General features: G+C 38.9%; 2 protein-coding genes across 2 annotated transcripts in view; both read right to left on the reverse strand.

Moving 5' to 3' along the window:
* Positions 1-19,872, reverse strand: part of LOC147046381 (uncharacterized) — a 43,425-nt gene that overhangs the window by 12,961 nt on the left and 10,592 nt on the right. Inside the window, exons 4-11 of the mRNA XM_085930356.1 lie at positions 17,445-17,644; positions 15,547-15,633; positions 15,271-15,348; positions 14,780-15,019; positions 11,650-12,876; positions 9,633-9,641; positions 1,710-2,074; positions 491-679 (exon numbers count right to left, since the gene is read on the reverse strand). Coding sequence (XP_085786482.1) covers positions 491-679; positions 1,710-2,074; positions 9,633-9,641; positions 11,650-12,876; positions 14,780-15,019; positions 15,271-15,348; positions 15,547-15,633; positions 17,445-17,644 — 2,395 coding nt within the window. The remainder of the gene's footprint in view (positions 1-490; positions 680-1,709; positions 2,075-9,632; positions 9,642-11,649; positions 12,877-14,779; positions 15,020-15,270; positions 15,349-15,546; positions 15,634-17,444; positions 17,645-19,872) is intronic.
* LOC147046382 (uncharacterized) lies at positions 4,120-5,686 on the reverse strand. The gene is made up of 3 exons (XM_085930263.1): positions 5,093-5,686; positions 4,303-4,493; positions 4,120-4,147 (listed from the first exon to the last, which is right to left on the reverse strand). The coding sequence occupies exons 1-3, from the start codon at positions 5,684-5,686 to the stop codon at positions 4,120-4,122; spliced, it is 813 nt and encodes a 270-aa protein (XP_085786389.1).

A 19,872-nucleotide genomic window follows, 5' to 3' on the forward strand; every position in this document is an offset into this window, starting at 1 on the left:
CGCACTCGCACTCATACCTAGGGACAATTTAGAGTCTTCAATCAGCCTTCCAAGCATGTTTTTGAGATGTCGGAGGAAACCGGAGTGCCCGGAGAAAACCCACGCGGACACGGGGAGAACATGCAAACTCCACACAGGGAGGGCCGGAGGTGGAAACGAATCCGCACCCTCCTAACTGTGAGACGGACGTGCTACCCACCATATATATATATATATATATATATATATATATATATATAAAGAGAGAGAGAGAGAGAGAGAGAGAGAGAGAGAGAGAGAGAGAGAGAGAGAGAGAGAGAGAGAGAGAGAGCGTATAGAAATAATCGGGACATAATGGGATGTTGTATGCACTGTATAAGGAGAGCGGGAGTATTCTGCTTTGGAATAAGAAAGACTGTAACAAATTGTAGCAAAACATGTAAAAAGTGCAACAATGTGAATAGTTTTCAAGTGTACTGTTAATACTACAACACAATTATGGCTTTCTTACTTTTGCAGATCCAGTTGCTATTGGAGGCCTCTTAGCAGCGGTGGGTGTTGCCGCCTTGGGCAGAGGACTTTTTTTATTAGCTGGGGTCATGGTTGGGGAGGGGCGTTTGGCTGAGGTGGCCTCGCCATTGGTTGGGAGGGTGGACGGACGAGATTTAGATGCATTTGTTTTGGTCGAAACCACCTCAGTCTAAAGGTTCAATTAAAATGAAATGATCCATAAGAACAGAGTAAAAAAATAATAGAGGGGAAAAACAAGAAATGAATGTTTGGATCAAATAAAATAGGGAGGGAAATAGAACAAGCAGAAATGGAGTGAGCAATGTCATTGCAGAGCAAGCACATTACAATTGCAACAGTCCATTCATTTTCTATATCGCAAATGCTCATTAGGGTTGCAGGTGGGCTGACAAAAAGTCTCCATATTTTTCACAACCCAATGTTGGCAGGTATAGAACATGCAAACTCGACACAAGAAGGCCTGAGCTAAGATTGGAACAGCAAACCTCTTAATTTTGAGGCATGCTAACCACTCAACCGCTCCACTCCAACAACTCCAATCAGAGCAGCCACAAATTCCAAAATAAAAACATATTCATCAACATAACAAATTGTCATCATGCCTCAGTCGCAATGAGAAGTAAATTACAAAAGCAAGTGCCAAATATGTAGCAGTCCAAATGCACATAAATAATCAAATCAGATATTAGATACTGGGCATGCACAAGCAAGGACGATGAAAAGGTACTGTCGTTGTACTACGTATGTATGTATCAAATGTTATTATTGGTATATTTTGGCAAATAATAACCAATCTATGTAGTTTTAAAATATCTCAGTTAAGTGTGTGCTAAAGTGAGCGTACAACTCTAGCTACAATGTTGGACTCTGACAAAAAAACAACACAGAATAGTCAACATGGTAAACAACATAAAGAGAAGGGATATTTTTTCATTTGAAAACAGCTGCAGTAATAGTTTTATCATTGTACCAATATTTTCGTAATAGCTATACAAATACAATATATGTTTGCTTAAGTACTAGTAAAATTATCTGCTGTGTTTTTTTAGAAGACAGAAGTCCAACCTTGGATTGTGTCTTGCTATTCCTAAATTTGCCACCCTGCGCGTGTGAAGAAATACGGCATGAGTAATGCAGATGTACAAGTGTGCATGCGTGTGTGTGTGTGTGTGTGTGGCATGTGTGTGTAAAAGATCCACCTTGCTCTTGTTGTCCTGGCTTGGCAGGGCCTTGCTTCCATTGCCCGTTGGAGACTTGGCCACCACTTTTCCTCCTTTCTCATTCTTCTTTTCAGTCAGCTTCTTTTCCTCTTCTTTCTTATCTTCTTTGTTGGTCTTCTCTGGCTTGTCTGTTTTCTCTGCCTTCTCACTGGCCTTGTTTTTCTCAGCATTCATCTTGTCCATCTTCTCGTCATCTTTGAGAATTTTCTCAGGCTTCAGATTCTTGTCAGGGCAATTGTCTTTGTTCTGCTTCTCGGCTATCTCCTTCTTCTCAAAGGCATCCATCTTTTCTGTCTTGCTGGACACGATGTCTGTCTTTTCCTGCTTGGCCTTATCAACTTTCACTGTGAAAGTAAGATTAGAAACATTAGTGTCAGGCTATTTTAACCAATTCACAAAGACTGAATTACAACACAAATGGAAAAAAGTATTCCAAATAATGCATTAGGAAATAAAAGCAAATTAAATTAGTTTATATCTTCTCGTATTTATTAAAGACTGCGGTAAATACAAACGTTCCCTCTGTTAAGCGAAAAATCGTCATTAGGTATAAAACCCAAATTAGTAACTGACTTTTCTAACACAAGCTATAACACTGTGAATTAAAAAAAAACAACTGTGAAATAAATTTGTTCTGCTGCAAAGTTTGAACAGAATTACATACAAGTAAGTCTAAGACACAAGTATGACAGTAATTCGACACATTTTATAAAAATAAATTGTTATGGTAGAACTGGTTTGCTAATTATTATTGAATTAAAAAAAACTGTAATAAATGTATTCTGCTGCAAAGTTTGAACAGAATTACATACAAGTCTAAGACACAAGTATGACAGTAATTAGACACATTTCTTTTTTCTTTTTTTACAATAGAACTGGTATGCTAATTATGCATGCTTAGAAGGGCAGAAAGAGCCAGACTCTCTGCTTCTGTTTTTAAAATCTTACATAAGACATCTGGTTGCGCTCAGTCTTAATGCCGCACCATTTTCATTTGTGCGACACACTTGCCAATTTGATTTTGTTGTGCTTGTAAAATAATGACAGATATCACTTGACAACATTCCACATCTTTGGCTACCTTCAAATAAAACCAACAAAGGTTATATTGGATCTTTCAATTAGGTCAGCCTGGAGCCTCAATCAAACAGGCTTTGCTGATGAAAATTGATCACTGGTACTTGTGTGGTCACACAGTCAGTGATGACCTAATTAAATTACCTTTTATGGAGTACAATTCATTTCACACTTGGATTACCACTATAACCCAACACATCTTAAAATGTTCTCTCCCCCCCTCTCAGGGGGGGCCCATCCCACAATTTGAGGAGAACTGAAACATGAAAATGTTTGTGATGAGAAATCTTATGGGGAAAAAAACCCCAACTCAAAATGTGTCAAGGATATGAAACTGACAAAGTAGGTCTTTACAATTGATATATCTGTTAATTAGTTCTAATTCTGCAACACCGTTTCACACTATGTAAAACATGCACAGTGAGGGTAGATCAGTATGTTGTTTAACAACCTGATTATTTTTAGTGAGACTGTGGTGAGGAGCATCTTCGAGCAAACACAGATCTAAAAGACGCAGAAATAGTTGTTGCTCTCTGTGCAGTTGTGCCTGTAAAATCTTGAAGATCACGCCATTACAAACTCTTCATCTAGACGCGTGTGTGTGTGTTTGTGTGAGTGTGCATGCACAGACACTGCTAAAAATAGCTGCTCTATATTTGAATGAGTACAGTCAATGTCTAATCAATGTCCCAGCTCTTTCCTTATAATTGCAGTTTCTAAACAGATCCGAACGCTACATAATTCTGTAAACTACAGCATATTGGAATAGACTACAAATAAAGAAAATAAAAATGCATACTTTAATTAGCTTCATATTTTGTCCCTGTTTTTTGTTTTGTTTTGTCATGTTTCAAACCATGGCAGCAATGCAAAGATGTGGTGAATATGTGGGAGAGTCAAAGTTGACAAGTGGAACCTCTTTTTACGTACAAATTGAATCTATTCTGTAACTCAGTAAACTGACATTTTTTCCATTAAAATGAATGGAAATAGCTCATGAACCAAGTTATGTTTTCCTCATTTTTATCAAGGAATGGTTATAAATAAAGGTGAATATAGAGTAGAATGGGAAATAGAATAGGAAATAACAGTGTATTTGCAAGCCAATAATATCAACGTCTTACCATGTAGCCTTTTCACATTTCACACCGTTTCAAAACACAATTTTTTTTTTCTTACGCCCTCATCTCTTTATTTTTTGCTGTGGCGTCAGCAAGATCACACCTAAGAATGGGAAGTTTAAAGTGGCCTTGCTAGTGCGAAGAACCCAGACAGCGAGCACTCATTTTCAACACTATTTTTTCCTGACCCGCTATTTTTCTTTTTCTCGTGGGTCACACCTGAGAACACGGCACTTCAAAGCAGCTAACAGACCCAATTCCATTTATGTGGCTGGAGAAAGAAAACCCTGAATCTTCTGTGGCCAAGTCAAGATGATTTTTCTTTAAAGTTTTTGATGGTAAATGGACATTTCGGTAACAGTGGACATACATACCTGCTGAGGTTGGCACAGAAATTAAAACATTGGTCTCGCAGGTCCCATGATGTCTCCTGGGTGGTGGAGATGATGGCAACACAGGTGATATCATTAACGGAGTTGACAACATTGATGCCATTGCAGCTGAGGCCTCCGTGGCGTCTGTCACTGTGAGCGAGCGCCGGACCACCATATGCGGGTAGGGCGCCCTGAGTGGACACGCTGTTCCCATTACGGCAAAGTTGGTTAAGTTAGGTGTTACTGCTGCTGAGCCTTCCGCACTGCTGAGGTACATTTCAGCATTTAACGAAGGAACAGATAGGTGAGAACAGTCCGACATTGCTCGTCTGACCACACTTCGCTGAGGTAGCTCGTTGACATGATTATTTTTTGTCCCATTGTTGACTGCAACATCTAATGTCACTTTGCTGTCTTCATTAGGATTTATCTTTGCATCCTTACTTTCTTTTCCACCTGTACAAGTTTCAGCATGGTTCAAGTTGCCTTTAACCATCCCTCTTCCTTCTCCAATAATGTTTGCTTGGTTGGATGAAGCAGGTAATACGGAGAGCCTTGGAGATAATGCCATGTCACTTCCTGCTGCGTTGGCTATAGATTGAGCAGCTGGTTGATCATCAGGGTTTTGCCTCCCTATTGGTGACTTGAGTCCTGCGTCTTCAATCAGACAACCAGTTGAATTTTCTTCAAAAATATTCTCAAATGAAGAACAAACTGTATTTGTTTGATTAGTCTTGTCTCCCAAACATGAACGACCAGTCGGAATAGGTGCGCCCTGCCTTTGTCTAACTTCTTGGGATTGCTCAATGTAAACTCCATCTTTGCTTGGACGAGAGCAGTTCAGGTTCTGTAAAAGGTTTGTTCCAAAGTTAGCGTTTGATCCAGGTTTAGATTCCAGTGGGGCATTGAATAATTTCCCAGGAGAAACTGCTGGAGAAGTTGATGAAGAAGGGGAGGAATAGGGAGAAAGAGGGCTGCTGGGAGTTTGTCCTGCACTCCCTAGCGAAATGCCTCCCCTTTGTTTTTCCTCCCCACCTGTTGTGTTGTTATCCTCTACAATCAGCACAGGCATATTTAGACCCAGGGTCTCTGGTGTAATTCCAGAGGATGTTTTGCCACACCCTAATCTCAATTCTTCTTCAGTTAAAGTCACATTGAATCCCCTTTGTGGGGTGGTAGCAACCTTCCCGTCAGGTGCCATCTGGCCTGGGTCATGCAAGCCGCTGTGGTCGGCAGAGGCCAAGACTGCAGGGATGTTGGCAGCTGAGAGGGTAACCGCAGGTTTTGGTTGCTGCTGCTGATGCCCACCGGATGGTTGTCTGCACCCGTTGTTACCAGCAATAATGCCAGGCTCCTGCCACTGTGAGCCAGACAAAAAGGACATTTTCCCGTTGTCGTGTCTGTCCTTTGCCCGTGCCGCTGTGTTACTTAACCCCTTTTAATTCCGTCTTGGTCTTCTCTGTTGTTTGAGTCCGTCTTCCTCTCTGTTTTCTTCTTGCCTAATGTCCAGTAAGAGGAAAAATGCTCTATATATTAGAGCTTAAAAAAAATGATGGAAAAAAAAAAAACATCCCTGTAAAGTGATGCCCGAAGTGGTTTGAGGGTGCGAATGTACTGAGAAGAGCATGCACGCGAATTGTATGTGCATGTTTTAACAAGTGAGGCAAGGAAAACTCAGATAAGAGCGAATGTGTGTCTGGTGGTCTTGCTTCCTCTCTGAGCTCTGCACAGATCAGCTGTAGGGATAAATTACACCTTGCGCTCTCCCTCTCCCTTTCTCTCTCTCTCTCTCTCTTTCCTGACATCACACGATCACATGACAACCGGGAATATTCCCTCATTTGCTGGTACTAAATTTCATCTAGTCCCTAGCGACAAACATCTACAAGCATATGTGAGACCACACAGTTACATACACGAATATGGGCTGTGTCCGAATGTCCATCCTTTTTCCCTAATTCACTATATATTCCTGCACTATATGGCACTGGAAAGTAGTTCCCTCATTCTGTTTGGTGATTTCAAATTTTTCTTGTGGCATATCAGGTGACCACCATACATGTCCTGACAAAGATCCCTGACTATTTATTGTGAATAAAAAGTATATTTATTTTAAACGGTTTTCATTTTCTTTGTTGTACATTTTTTCAATTAAATTACATGAATTAATTATACCACTTTGATATTTGTGTTTGTTTTTCTGCTCACAATGCATTGTGGTCTATATTGTGGTTGCATTGTGAGTAATTTTGAGTACCCAACATTTATGCTTCCTTGACCTCCTTACAAATTGCATAACACTATCTGGGAACAGTGTGCATTTTTGGACACAACCATGCAACATTATACAGATGTCCTCAAATAATGATCAATAGCTGTCACGGTTGTTCAGATGGCATATGACAACTGCCTTTCATATGTTGATTTAGACAGACACAAGGAGAGATTTGCAGAAAAACACGGAGGACTGCAATTACCCTGACAAGTGTGATGAGGCTGTTGACTGGCGACAGATGTAAAAAAAACAACTAATATCTACAGTGACATCAGTTGACATCAATTATGATAATTTGCGTGCTTGTCTTAGAATTTATATTTTGCTGTTTTTGATTTACATAAATGAGTATTTTTTTGGAAAAAAAATAAATACATTGTAATCAACTCACAGAGGCTTCTCTTATTTCCTTTGGCCCAAAGAATATCTTAACTCTTATACCCTCAAAATAATGATAGGGAAAATGTGTTTCTTGAAAGATGCTTGTAATAAATGTATATACTACTGATTTCAATTGTTTGCAAATAGCAACCTTATACTACTACATAGTTCAAGTGACACACTCATTTAGCTATGCCATGTAGTCATGGTCAAGGAAGCTGAAGACATACTCATAACAACATGCCACCAACGCAAAGGCAAACTTCAAAATTAAAGCTTACCAAAGAATTTAAAGGCACCAATGAAATCGCCGGGCAGCACGGTGCCGCAGTGGTTAGTTAATTACCTTTATTATCTTTAGCTACCCAGTCACACCGAAACAATAAACTAGATTCCCTGAGAGCGCCAATTCATGTCTCTCCAACATACACCCTAATCTCTGCTTCCTTTCTTCCTCATCCAATCACACTTCATGACCTCCCAGACAATTGGAGATTACAGAACTCGTGAACAAAATCCAATGATTATTTTGCGTACCACCAGAGAGAACCTTGAAGATCACTTGTTGGTAAAGTACAATTTGAGAATCACTGCTCGAGCATACTCATGACACTAGTGAGCATAAACGGCATAGAAGATGGAGGAATGATTTCAAATTAATGCAATAGTTTGTCTTGTGTTTAAATGTTTAAATAATAAGCTGAATTTATTTAAGTCCAACCCTTTTCGACAAAAATGTTGCCTACATGTAACACACATCTTATGATGATGTGGAGAATCATTAGGTTAGATTGCTGTGCCTGTTGTAAAATGGCAATTTCATAAATGGCCCTATGGTAATAATATTCCAATAAACCACTGTTCATTGAATCCAAACAAAGGCGAATCACTCTGGACATATTGATGTTCAACAAGGTTTCGCTCCTTAACTGCACCTGCTTTTACTGGCCTGCAGTCCAGAGTTGATAGATGACGTCAATCATGAACTAACATTAGGAAAGCATAGGGTACCGAATAAAATAAGATTTTTAGATGCTGTTTTCTACCCAGACAGTTTTCATAGAGGTCATGGTAATTGATCTTTATGAAGGTCAGAGATTTCTGAGCAGCTGGAGACAGGGGAGCCAAGAGGAGACGGGGGATGCTACAGCTGCCTGCCTGTGGTGCTGGGAAAAGAGGCAGAATGGGTGGGGGCTGAAGGAGGGACAGAGGGTTGGGGATCTTGTCACAGTGTTTCTATTTTTAATCTTCAACCTCACTGACTGTCACACCCAGTCCACTCCTTCTCTATTCCTCCATCCCTCACTTGCAGAGTGGCTTAGTTGCTATGGCAACCGCCTCCCACATCTCCCCGACAACGCCTTCCCTTCTCCAACAACACCCTCAATTGCCCACCCCACCCCTGCAGTGCAGATGCAGTGATTATTACGTTGTGGCAGAGACTCTGAGAATCTGGGTAGCCAATGGAAGATATGATGTGGTCGTAGGAAATAGAAAAGGCAAAAACATAGATAAAGGAAAAATCCAAATAGCAAATGTGGACATAAAAGGAATAGAGATTAGAATTCAAAAAGAGAAAATGGAAAATACAGTAGTGCTTTTGTGACCTTCAAAAATATTTTGACAGCACCGTCGTCACTATTGGTGGGCCGTGGGGGGGTGTCACACTTGGAAATACGATTGCAAGGTGGTCTATCGAGCTATCTGAGGAAAAAAAACTCTACCCATTCGCACAGTGAGACTGTGATTTGCTCTAGACTTAGTGCACGCTATATATTTCTTTTCCCGGTGTTAAATCTAAAAATAACTAATCAATAACGAATCAAATAGATCACAGAGGTAGCAACAAAAAGAGCACCAACCCATGTTACTGCAACATCACAGTGTAATCCAAGGCTAAATTAAGACTATATTTTCTCTCCTGTGAAAAATATGGTTTTTGACCAACTCGCTATAATTGAAAACAAATGAGCCAAGACTGAGCCACACAACACTATTAGCAGCCAATGCAATTAAAAGGGGTCGTTTCTCATGCTGCGTCAGTGACAGCTCAGCCTTCTGTACATCCTCAGCAGGAACTGCTTCCTCAAGATCAAGAGGATACAGTATAAGCAGATGTGAGTGAGATCGCTTTGAACAAGGAGAGAGGTGCAGAAGCACAGACTACAAATATACTGTAAACGAAAAGATTTAGTGCATGCCACTGAATGGCACACCCTACAAAACAGCTGCTGACCTTTGATCTTAGAAATATACGTAGACAGTAGATAAGATAGATCCCGTAAACAAATTGGAATATGTATGTAAGATGAAATAATGATTAAATAATAAATAATGATGCAATTATGTAAGCTCTTTGAGTCGACACCTTTATTCTATATAATATTGGACTAAAAAAAATAAAAATTATGAAACAGATATTTGGGTTTTTTCACTATCATGAGGCCATCTGCCATCATTATGTTTAAAAACGTTTTGCCACAAAAAACAAATATGAATCTATAATCTATATATTTATATGTATTTCCAAATTACATTGCAAACCAAAAAGACTGCTGGAAAGGATTGTACCCGAGTTCTGAGAGCTCAGTGTTTCATTTTAAATATTTGCTTTAAAAATTGAAAGCATAAGTACACGGCACAAATTTGATATGATGATAGAAAATTGACTTACCTGGTGCTACTTCATTGGCAGCATTGTGACAGGAAGTGAGAGAGAAGGAAGAAAAAGAAAGATAATTTTAAGAACCATGATACTTGACACACTAAACTATTATGCAACTTAGACATTCCATTACCCAATAACTGTTAAACAATATATTATCAGAAAATATAAATTCAAGGAAGTGCAAAAACATGTCCAGTAAGACGTTGCAGTTGACGGATTTCAGATTGGTCCCAATTACACTCTAAGGCCGATTCTCATTGTTGTAAGAAAAAATATGAATTTAGACTCTTTGCCATGTCAAATTTATAGTTAGAACACACTGCCACTTACTGGTCAGGTTATTAAGTGAGGAGAATAATACACCACACTATATACTTCATTCGACAGAAAACAGATATATTAAGTATAGCCAGAGCATTCAATCATTATAAAAGTAAACACAATTCACCCCAAATTACAGGAGAAAATGCATTGTAAAAAAATGGTTACACCCAAGATGGTAGGTTGATGATGATGATCAAAAGTATTTCACAATTTTAGTACTTTTTGAAGTACCACATGAGTGGAAGCCCAATGACAAAATTTGATTTGTGGATTAATATAGTACACAAAAGAGAGGCCGGCTTTTACAAACTGCACCAGATAATATTATCATGTTTAAGGTTAGAATAAAACTTTTAGTACAGGAGGTGGGGCAAGGGTATGAGGGATCAGATTTTAGTATCATGCAGTGGATAAAAGTCTACACGCTGAGGGTTGAGCTAGAACACGGATGTCAAACTCATCCCGCCACATCATTTTATGTGGCCAGCAAAGACAAATTGTGAATCAAATTCGTGTGTCATTACTAGAATTGCAAATTGTCTTCACTTTTAATAATATATATTTTTTAAAATATTTGATCAGTTTGTACTCATCTGATTTGAAAACGAGTTATTTGTCAGTTTGTTTTGTAGCTTTTACTGTATATAATATGTACATTTATTTGGGTTGACAGTCATAATGGCCCTCTGAAAGAAGCTATGACTAAAATGCAGCCCGCGAAAAAAAAGAGTTTGACACCCCTGCAGCTAGCAGGTCAAATAAGAACGGCAACTAAAATAGCCGAACTTAATTTGGTGTTAATCAGAAGCAATTGAAATGGTGGCAGGTACGTGCTGGCTCCCATTTAAAATGGGTTGAATATAACTGGGTAATTTTTTTCTTAGCCATATGTAAACACTTGCATCACCACATTCTTTCAATTTTTTATTCTCCTCTCTAAAAGCTTATTTTTAAATATTTGGCATTGTACAGTTACTTTCTAAGTGTCAAAATGAAGGAAAACGTTTTGAACTAATTATCTCAAATTTTCCATTTCACAGTTGTGTAGACTTTTTATATCCACTGTAGTAGCACACATTTTGATATAACATTTCATCTTTCAAATTATAGTCATGTATACTTTTAACAACATCACAACATTTGCAGTTAGAGAACTATAGCTGTGTGCGTTTTTTTAGCCAGCTTGCTTCACACTGCATTAAATTAACATTTGTGTTTCTATGGCGAGAGGGCACTGTGGAAAGTTACACAAGCTGTTAGCCTTACGAGAAAGGACAGAGGAGAAATAATTTTACTTATCTGATTTAGCAGATCAAGTAATTAACAGGATATGAAAGAGGTCATAGAGCAATACACAGCAGCAAAGCATAGCGGAACCCTCATTTGGTGCGCGACTAAAACAATTTGAACATGTCCAGCATTTGTGCAAGTCGTTATGAAGGGATATAAGCACTTTTAAAAACCCTTCCAGTAAAGTATTTCTTCACTATTTTTGGTTTGTTTGCTTTTTTATGCTTAACTGCCGGGCCCTTGTAATTAAAAATTTGGACCAAGGTCCAAGCAAGTCTAGTACTGAATCCACAAGCAAACAGGCATGCATAGCACAAGACAAATATAAACAACTTCCTCCTATACAAGCATAAACGATTTTAGATGATCAGCCCCATGTTAGTCATACTTTTCCCTGTAGTTCACCAACCTTCCAGTGGGGGAAGCAGTGTTGCTGCGGACTCCTGGTGCTCAGAGTGTGTAAGGAGAGAAGGGGGAACTGCAGGTGTGGTGAACAGAGATGGGGTGGCTGCAGCTTTGGTGGGAGTGTCTGATAATGCTGGTTTTACAGCTTCACTGATAGTGGGGGGAGGACAACCAAGATGCATGACTGCACCGGTGGAGACTGTTGCATTAACAGTAGCAGGAGATGCGTTTGGACTGGGAGCAGTTGTGGGGGTTATGCGTGAGGCTGAGGGGATGAAAGGCTTTGCATCAACGTTGAGGACCGATTCACGGGCAGATTTAGAATACTGGGTGTTTGTGACGGGTGAGGGGCAGGGTTTTGACGGCACAGCAAAGGTTGGAGGGACATCTGAAGTGGTCTTAGAGGCTTGTGATGAAGGGACAATGATATCGGTTGATGTGGGCATGGAAGTTGAAGAAAGTACGGGTGCGTTTGTGATAGGGGTGGCGTTCTGTGAGTCGGGGGTAGAACCTGGCGGTGTCTGGAGGACTGAATCGAGAAAAGAGAACGTCTGGGAGACTGGGCTTAGATTGTCCCCCGTCATTAATGCTAAATCTCCACTAACAACCCCTAGTGTACTACTTTTATGGGTAGAGCTAATTGGTTGAGGTTTGCTGGTCACATTCTGGGTAGACACAAGGTAGTCATCGACACACATGGGCTCAAAGGAACTAGGAGATGAATCTGCTGTGCGATTGGTCAAACTTGTAGGTATTTGCATAGATGGAGAGAAACCTGGACTGGGGTTGGATTTAGGAACTTTGGAGTCCAAAGGGCCAAAGTCTGTTGCTGTGGCCCAAGTAGGAGCAACTGCAGCTGGGATGGGAGACACCGGCTGCTGGGGTGCTCCCCACTCCTCTGGAAGTCTTGCACGGCTTTTCAATTTCTTGCCTTTTACTCTACCTCCTGCTCCACTCTCTCTTATTTCCCACTCCCAGTTGTCTTCCTCCTCCTCATCCTCCTCCACACCCTGTCCACCCTTATCCTGCAAGCCATGTTTGTCGGAATGGCCGTTCTTCTCCTGGTTATCCAAGAAACTGTAAACCTCGTCACGCCCCTTCCTCTTCTTCTTCTTCCGCCTTTGCTGTTGCTTGCCAGCCTCACACCCCGATCGTTCGGGACTGAGGGGTTCAGATGTGGAGGAAGTGGGGCTGCTGTCATCCACTGAGCCGCTGGGAGAAAGGGTGGGAGCTGCCGAGGGGGGAAGGTTTTATATGAGCAGGAACCAGTCACATACTGTGTCAGAAAGCAAAATGAACTACCTAAAAGAAATGTATTATATAAAAATGTATGCTCTTTGAATTATGTCTAAATGTAAGTCCTTAAGGTCCCTAAACAAAAAATCCCACAATGAATCTTGTATTACTTGTATCACACATCTCTTTAAGGCTTCAGCATGTGAAGGATTAAATCCACGTGCTCTTTTTCTTTGATTTGTAAGGGTTTTGTGATGTTGCTAAAAGGCATTACAATTAATTAGATTAAATGGGTTGAAAAATCATTAAGTCTAAAAGGGAATTGATGGATTAATTTTGGAATAGATTTATTTTATGTAGATTATTTTTTTTCACCAAATAGTTTTAGAAACAAATCAAATTGTTGTCCAACAACACAGAGTGGATTGCGGTAGGTTATTAGGGTTCCACTGTAATTGATTTATTCACTAAACCTAAATAATTAAAAATGTGTATCATTTTTAGGAGTACTATATCTATCATTTATAAAAAAAATTCTGACTCATAGCATTTCTAAATTTGTTTTACATTCATGGCACATTTTAGAAACCAATCAAATTGTGTATGAAGGAGACATACGTAAGTTTAGATTCACATTTACCTAATGACATCATCATTAGCAGCACAACCCGAGATACAAAAGGCCTTGTCTATGAAGCAGCTATATATAACATAGCAAAAATAGCCATACAAAGTATAACAATAAAGCGAGTGCATTGTGAATACAGTACATCATTAAAAGCAGGATTCAAAACAAATTCATGCGTGCTGGGAGCATCATGAAATATTATGATCCATTGCTACACATGCAATGATTAGAAAAAAAATCAATAAATCATGTTTAAAAACAACATCTTGGAATAGGTAAGAAGAAAGGAATAACAAGCAGTACATGCAAGATATTACAAAATAAATGTTTTGCATATTAACTTGCTTGAAATGATCCAATCGTTTTTTCCCCTTGTTATCTGACCTGTCATTACATAAATAATAATTCTATAAACTCCTATTTTTTTATATTTATATAATATGACTATATATCACTCATCCAGCTAATAAAGAAATATATATAGAAACTGAAAATAGAGACTGCTAAAAAAAAACAAAAAGAAACTGTACCTTTATCAATCTGCTTTCACTTTATCTTTTCATGTAAAATATCTATCATTTCTGCCTTTCGGTCTTACATCATGAGATAAAACAATCAAAACCTCCGAAAAGGTGCATACCACCCTAAAGCCGACTTTTCACTTCATTGATTGATTGCCGCTTGGCATGCGATTCTCCTGCTATAAACAGCTCGGACAGGAGTATTAAGGTATTTAATGGATGCACTTAGTCTGGCACGCTCTCAAAATATGCATTATTGTTCCAGTGCAATGTTGAACATCTGATCAAATCACTAATGTTTATTAATCATATGGAACTATGACCATATATGCCAACAGAAGTAGATGATTATGTCATTATAACGTTTCCAATTTTCCTGTCAATTTCTTAATCTTTTTTAAGATAGAGAAAGTACTGAGCTGTGTGCTTCCAATAAATAAATGAGAAGATGCAGGAAATCTAAAGATAGGCACTGAAACGGCTCGGTCGCAAGAAAAGGCTGCCCTCTGCTGCTCAAAGTATTTCCTTTGTCATCACGTCACATCACACAGCTCATGACATTGCCTACACTGGAACTCTACAAGAGACAAGATTTTTTTACTAAGATTTAATATTTGTTCTTTTCATTTCAGAATTCCAGGCTGGGCACATTCATCGAAAGCACTTATCGTACATGCATTTTAACATACTTCTTATCATCACTTCACTAATTTCATCCTTTCTGCATGCAACTAAACCATTTCGGTTACCTGGACTGCGATCCAAAGACTGGATTCCTGGACCACCAGAAGAAAACGGATCATTTGGTTTGAAGGGATTTTTGCCACTGGTGTTACTGATGTTTTGGGGCTCTGAACCAAAGAGGCCAGAGGTTTTCTGCGTGTCCGTAGATTTTCCCATTCCCATCTGGCCTAGAGAGGAGTTCAGGTTTGTTTGGAACGGTGGCATGCTGGAACCCATATTACCACTCATTCCAGACTGAGAAAATCCTGGAGTAGAGAAAATAAATACATTCAACAGGTATACTTCACAATTCACACTAACATTCACGAGGTTCCGTCATTCAGTTGTCATTTAACGACACCTTGTCACACTTCTTTAATCTATTATAGCAATTAATGTTTGGAAGTCACTTTCATAAAAAGGTTTTACAAAACAAATACCTCCTTTCTAATAATATTTCTTACATTTAATTTTACTATCTTAAACCGGGGAAACATGAGATAAAGAATAAGAGAACCTAGGAATGAGTCAGGCATGCTGGCATCCTTTGTTTTGTTCTGGTTCCACTGGTCACTCATTCCACCCATCATAGGACCTTGGAAAGCAAAAGCGAGGAAGACAGAATCAGTAAATTAGTCATTTACCGTAAAGTTAACCCCAGTTACTTTCGCTCAACATTTGCAGTTACCATTACCTGGATAACTGTGAATCAAGTCACTCAAACTAATTCTTGTAATTAGTTAAAGAAAACATTAAATGTTAAATAAATACATTTTCATCAACAAATTCTTACCAGACAGGTAGTCGGAAGTGAATGCAGGTTGTCCAGGAGGGTCTTGGCGTCCACTTGGAAACATCATTGATGAGGTCATCCCATTTCCTGTCAAAGAAAAACACTTACTGTATTATATGTGTAACCAATACAGTATATAAAAGTTATTCTGTCCCAAACTATTATGGAGGCCATCAATGTCACCAGTTTCCTACATTTACTCACTGCCAAACTTTGACTGAGGGTCATTGTCAAATATTTGTTTTATCCATCATGTTGAATTTATCCCCTGACAACATCCATACATGCTGCTTGTTCATCAAAACATTTTGCAAAACTGGCTGAACCAGCTAATAAGTGTCTCTTTCTCGTGCGGGTATTTGTGCATCTTTGACAATGACACATACAGACAAAACATGTCGCTGTAGGGTCTATCTCTATGGTTACACCAGAAGAGGACGACAGCATCAGTGACTCTCGGCGGTCGTGTCTCACCGTCTCAGAATCATCACATTATGTCATTGAAGGACATATTAGTAAGTGTGTTAGAATAAGCGTCTTTGGCACGCGTGATTAGCTAGGTAGCTTGAGCTATGCTGTTATCTTGCTGTGAAAACTACTCTTGATTTCAGAGGTACGTGAAAAAAAGTGGACGGAATAAGTTGATCCATAAAATATAAGAAAAAGGCTAATTGTCTTCACACAATAAATGCTTTTACGGTTTCTCCCAAAAAATGAAACTGCTGTTTTGAGCTTTCACCATCTGCGTATATATGAGAATGACTGAAAAGGTGTAACAATTCATAATGCACTTTGTAACGCTAAAGACGTATTTGGAAATGTTCTTTACAATGCGGGAAAGGGCCCAGATTCAACAAAGGAGCCTATCATACCTAATTTTGCAATAAACTCAATTGTTTGATGAGTGTATCAGGAATTAGGGATATAATAAACATTCTATATCACACAACAGGATAGGTAAAAAAAAAGGTGAGGGCAGCACAGCTGGAATCTTGTCAGGCCTCTGAGGACTGCAGTCATTCTGCAGGCTCAAGGTCAAAGTCCTTTTTTTAAACCAAACGGCATTTCTGCATCAGTAAACTGAAAGCTCTCCCAACATTTCCCATCCAAGTAAAAGCTTCCAAAATGGGGTAGCATCCCAAAAATAGATACCCACATGCGTGGGTAGGAGTGAGTGTTTTTTAAATCAACATCATGTACTGCAGTATTTCATAAGATGCAAAGTTGACCTTTTCCTGTTTAGTTCATTGTACAAGTACACAGGGGAATACTTAAAGTCTCTTGAAAGCTAAGTCAGTTATTGTGACACAAACCAAAGCTGTTGTGTAGAATTAAGTCATCGTGCAAATACTATTCCGATTATTCTGTTATGTATAAACACTGCCTCGGGTATAATCCTTATTGCAATATGTAGTAATTAACATTTTGACATCAAATGTTATTAGGACTAACTGGTCGTGTAGTAATAATATTTGATCCACAATGGTTTCATCATCAATACTGACTTAAAAGCCAGCCAATAACGATGCAGTCAAGCGGTACAGGTTAACGTAAAAAAAACCTGCACACAGTAGGACGCAAAATAACCATCCACTGGATGGATAATCAGAATGACAGTTTCCTCAAAATTCCATATGACATCCTACAACACACGGTGAGACATTTGGCGAAGCCTCACGATGACATTTATCCTCTGGCCATGTGACATTTTAGAGAGAAACTGAGCTATGATTTTTAGTCAACAACTAGTCAACAAACAGTCCTTGCGTGATGTGTCTTGAAACATATAGCAGCAACACCATCTGCCTTAAGTATAAAGTGTACTATTTTTTATATATACCTAGAAATTAAGATCCTCAATAAAAACACCATTTTCTGAAATGTTTGTCGTGACTCACCGCTCTTGCCGTCCTTTCCATCCAGTAAAGGTCGGTAGTCACTTTTGGTCATTGTCTCGCCGACTTTGTCGTCATAACTCTCTTTTTCCAGCGCACTCATAAAGTCTCTCTTGATTAGTGCCTCGGCAGGGGCCCCGCCTGGGACCCCACCTCCACCCCCACCCAGTGCATCTCGCAGGCTCAGGTCCATAGTCGTTGAACTGGAGAGATAAAATAGAAACACACGCATCATTGGTTGTATTGCTCAGAGGTAGGGCTGCTCCATTCATCGAATTTTAATCGTGCTTACGATTTTTGCTCCACATGATCTCAAATTTCATATAATCGAAGGAAAATTAATATTTAGTGTTTACGTTCTGAGACAGCTGCATCCCTGTATGTGTGGAAATGTTGCTCCAATTTCAAAAACATAATCGTACAAATAATTGTGGTTTCAACATTGAACAAAATAATCGTGATTATGATTTTATCCATAATCGAGCAGCCCTACTCAGAGGAGTTATTTGAAATTAGTTTTATCTATCACTGCAAAGTTTTTATTTATTTTATTTTGTGTTCTCCTCTCTGTTGTAGAGTGACGTCAGGTAAAGGTTGTAAACAAGTTCTTCCACATCAAAACTTATTCAAGCATCTTTTCATTGCCCTTGCTTTGTGCACCAGAGTACATTCATGCTGGAACAGAAAAGCATCATGGCCAATCGCAAGTCAAGCGCAATGCGCAAGTCGAACTATGTTTTCTTTATTTTGATATTTTCTTAGAATCACACAGATGAAAGAGGAAGTTGGCAACTGTGCGCAATCATGGGATGGCGACTCCCCCTCATTACATTTAAAATGAGGGCAGTGAAATTACGGAAGCAGAAATTGATTTGCTAATAATAATAATATAATAATGATATGATTATACCTGCTTTTGACATAATAGATTTTGGAGGATTTCCCTGACTCAGAGAAATTAAAAAAATTAAAAAACGGTCTACATTTTTTTTTTTTTTTTAAATAAACATCAAGGTCCATTCATTGTCATGCCCATTGTGAAATGATACAAATATCAGCTATAAATGGTATCCTGACACTTTGACACCATGGCCTCTACACAAACCCCTCATTCTTTTTTTTTTTTTACATCTCCACATCCAGGCTCCCAGTGCAACAAGTTGTCATTGTCTCACAGAAGACATCCACACAAACACACGCACATAAGATACACACACACGATGGCCAGCAGCCAGTTTGAAAGCATGCAGTAGTGTAAGCAGGGAACTGTATGCCATTGTTTCAGGGTAATGGTGCAGTCTAGTGGAAACCAATTTTTTATTTATTTTTGCCACTCCTCTAGTCTTGCTTAACAAACTATTTTGTTATTAGGTGGTAGTCATGAATAGGCAGTTAGTTGCTAAGCTCATAGCGCCCTGAGTGCATTTGTCTCCTATAATTCATTCGTCCATTGGAACTTGGAACAGTTTCATAATCTAAAATATTCAGTGGCCTGAATTTAGAGATCTTTGTTGTGGGGTCTTTCATTCATTCGGCACAAGTTTTTCCACTGTTTGTATCGTTAACATATTTGTGAAAAAATACAGTATCTGCACACTATCAACTCAAGAAATGTAAGGCTTTCGACCAAAATTGTGAGTGTCAAGAAAGGAAAGAATTAGCATGCATGGTTGGTTTATGTTAATGATTTGCCCTTTGACCAATCCTATCTCAGTCAAAATGTGTTAGATAACCTTTGATAATAATAATTAAAATAAAAACAAAATAAGCAATGCTATATAATGTTGCCAGCTCCCAATTCTATATTGTCTATATTGAAAACTAAATGATTGTTTCCTGGCTAAAATTGACTTGAGTAATGTGACATTCCTAATGTTCCTAATGTGACATTTGACATTATAATATAGTGGTGTGTATGTGACGATAACATTTGTGTAACATAAGACATCTCAAAAGGCAATCAGCATCATCAGAAAATGTCAATTTCCTTGTACTGTACATGTAAACAGTACACATAAAAACATTTCAGATTAGGGTACTATAGTAAAAATATTTGGCTATATCTAGCCTCTTTCGAAATCAAGCCTTTTCAAATTGCAGTAGTTCTTGACAGAGGGTGCCATTATGATGTAACTGGTGGCAAGCAAAAAGCGATGCATGTCTAAAGTAAGAGAGGGAGAGAGACTGAGCGAATAAGAGGGGGAGAGAGAGAGAGAGAGAGAGAGTGCCTGTTAAACTCAGAGATTAAAAACAATCTCAGTATTCACAATCCCTGGCTTTCTGCCACCTCTGCCTCTCTGAACCTTTAACCGCCTGCTACATAATCATCTCATGCTCCAAAACCCGAGGAGCACTCACGAAAACGACGCACACGCACATGTAAACTAAAACACACTTGGATGAAGGCTTTGCAGGAGAAAATATTCTAATT

This window comes from Syngnathus leptorhynchus, chromosome 14 (genome assembly GCF_054491065.1).
Source record: "Syngnathus leptorhynchus isolate UIUO chromosome 14, UIUO_Slep, whole genome shotgun sequence".
NCBI lineage: Eukaryota > Metazoa > Chordata > Actinopteri > Syngnathiformes > Syngnathidae > Syngnathus > Syngnathus leptorhynchus.

What these genes read in the sequence shown, in the direction of transcription:
- LOC147046382 (XM_085930263.1), bottom strand. Translation starts at nt 5,686, where the DNA reads ATGTCCTTTTTGTCTGGCTCACAGTGGCAGGAGCCTGGCATTATTGCT. An exon ending in ACATTGAGCAATCCCAAGAA is followed by an intron (nt 4,494 to 5,092) that starts GTTAGACAAAGG and finishes GTGTCCACTCAG; the next exon opens with GGCGCCCTACCCGCATATGG. An exon ending in TTCTGTGCCAACCTCAGCAG is followed by an intron (nt 4,148 to 4,302) that starts GTATGTATGTCC and finishes CCGTGTTCTCAG; the next exon opens with GTGTGACCCACGAGAAAAAG.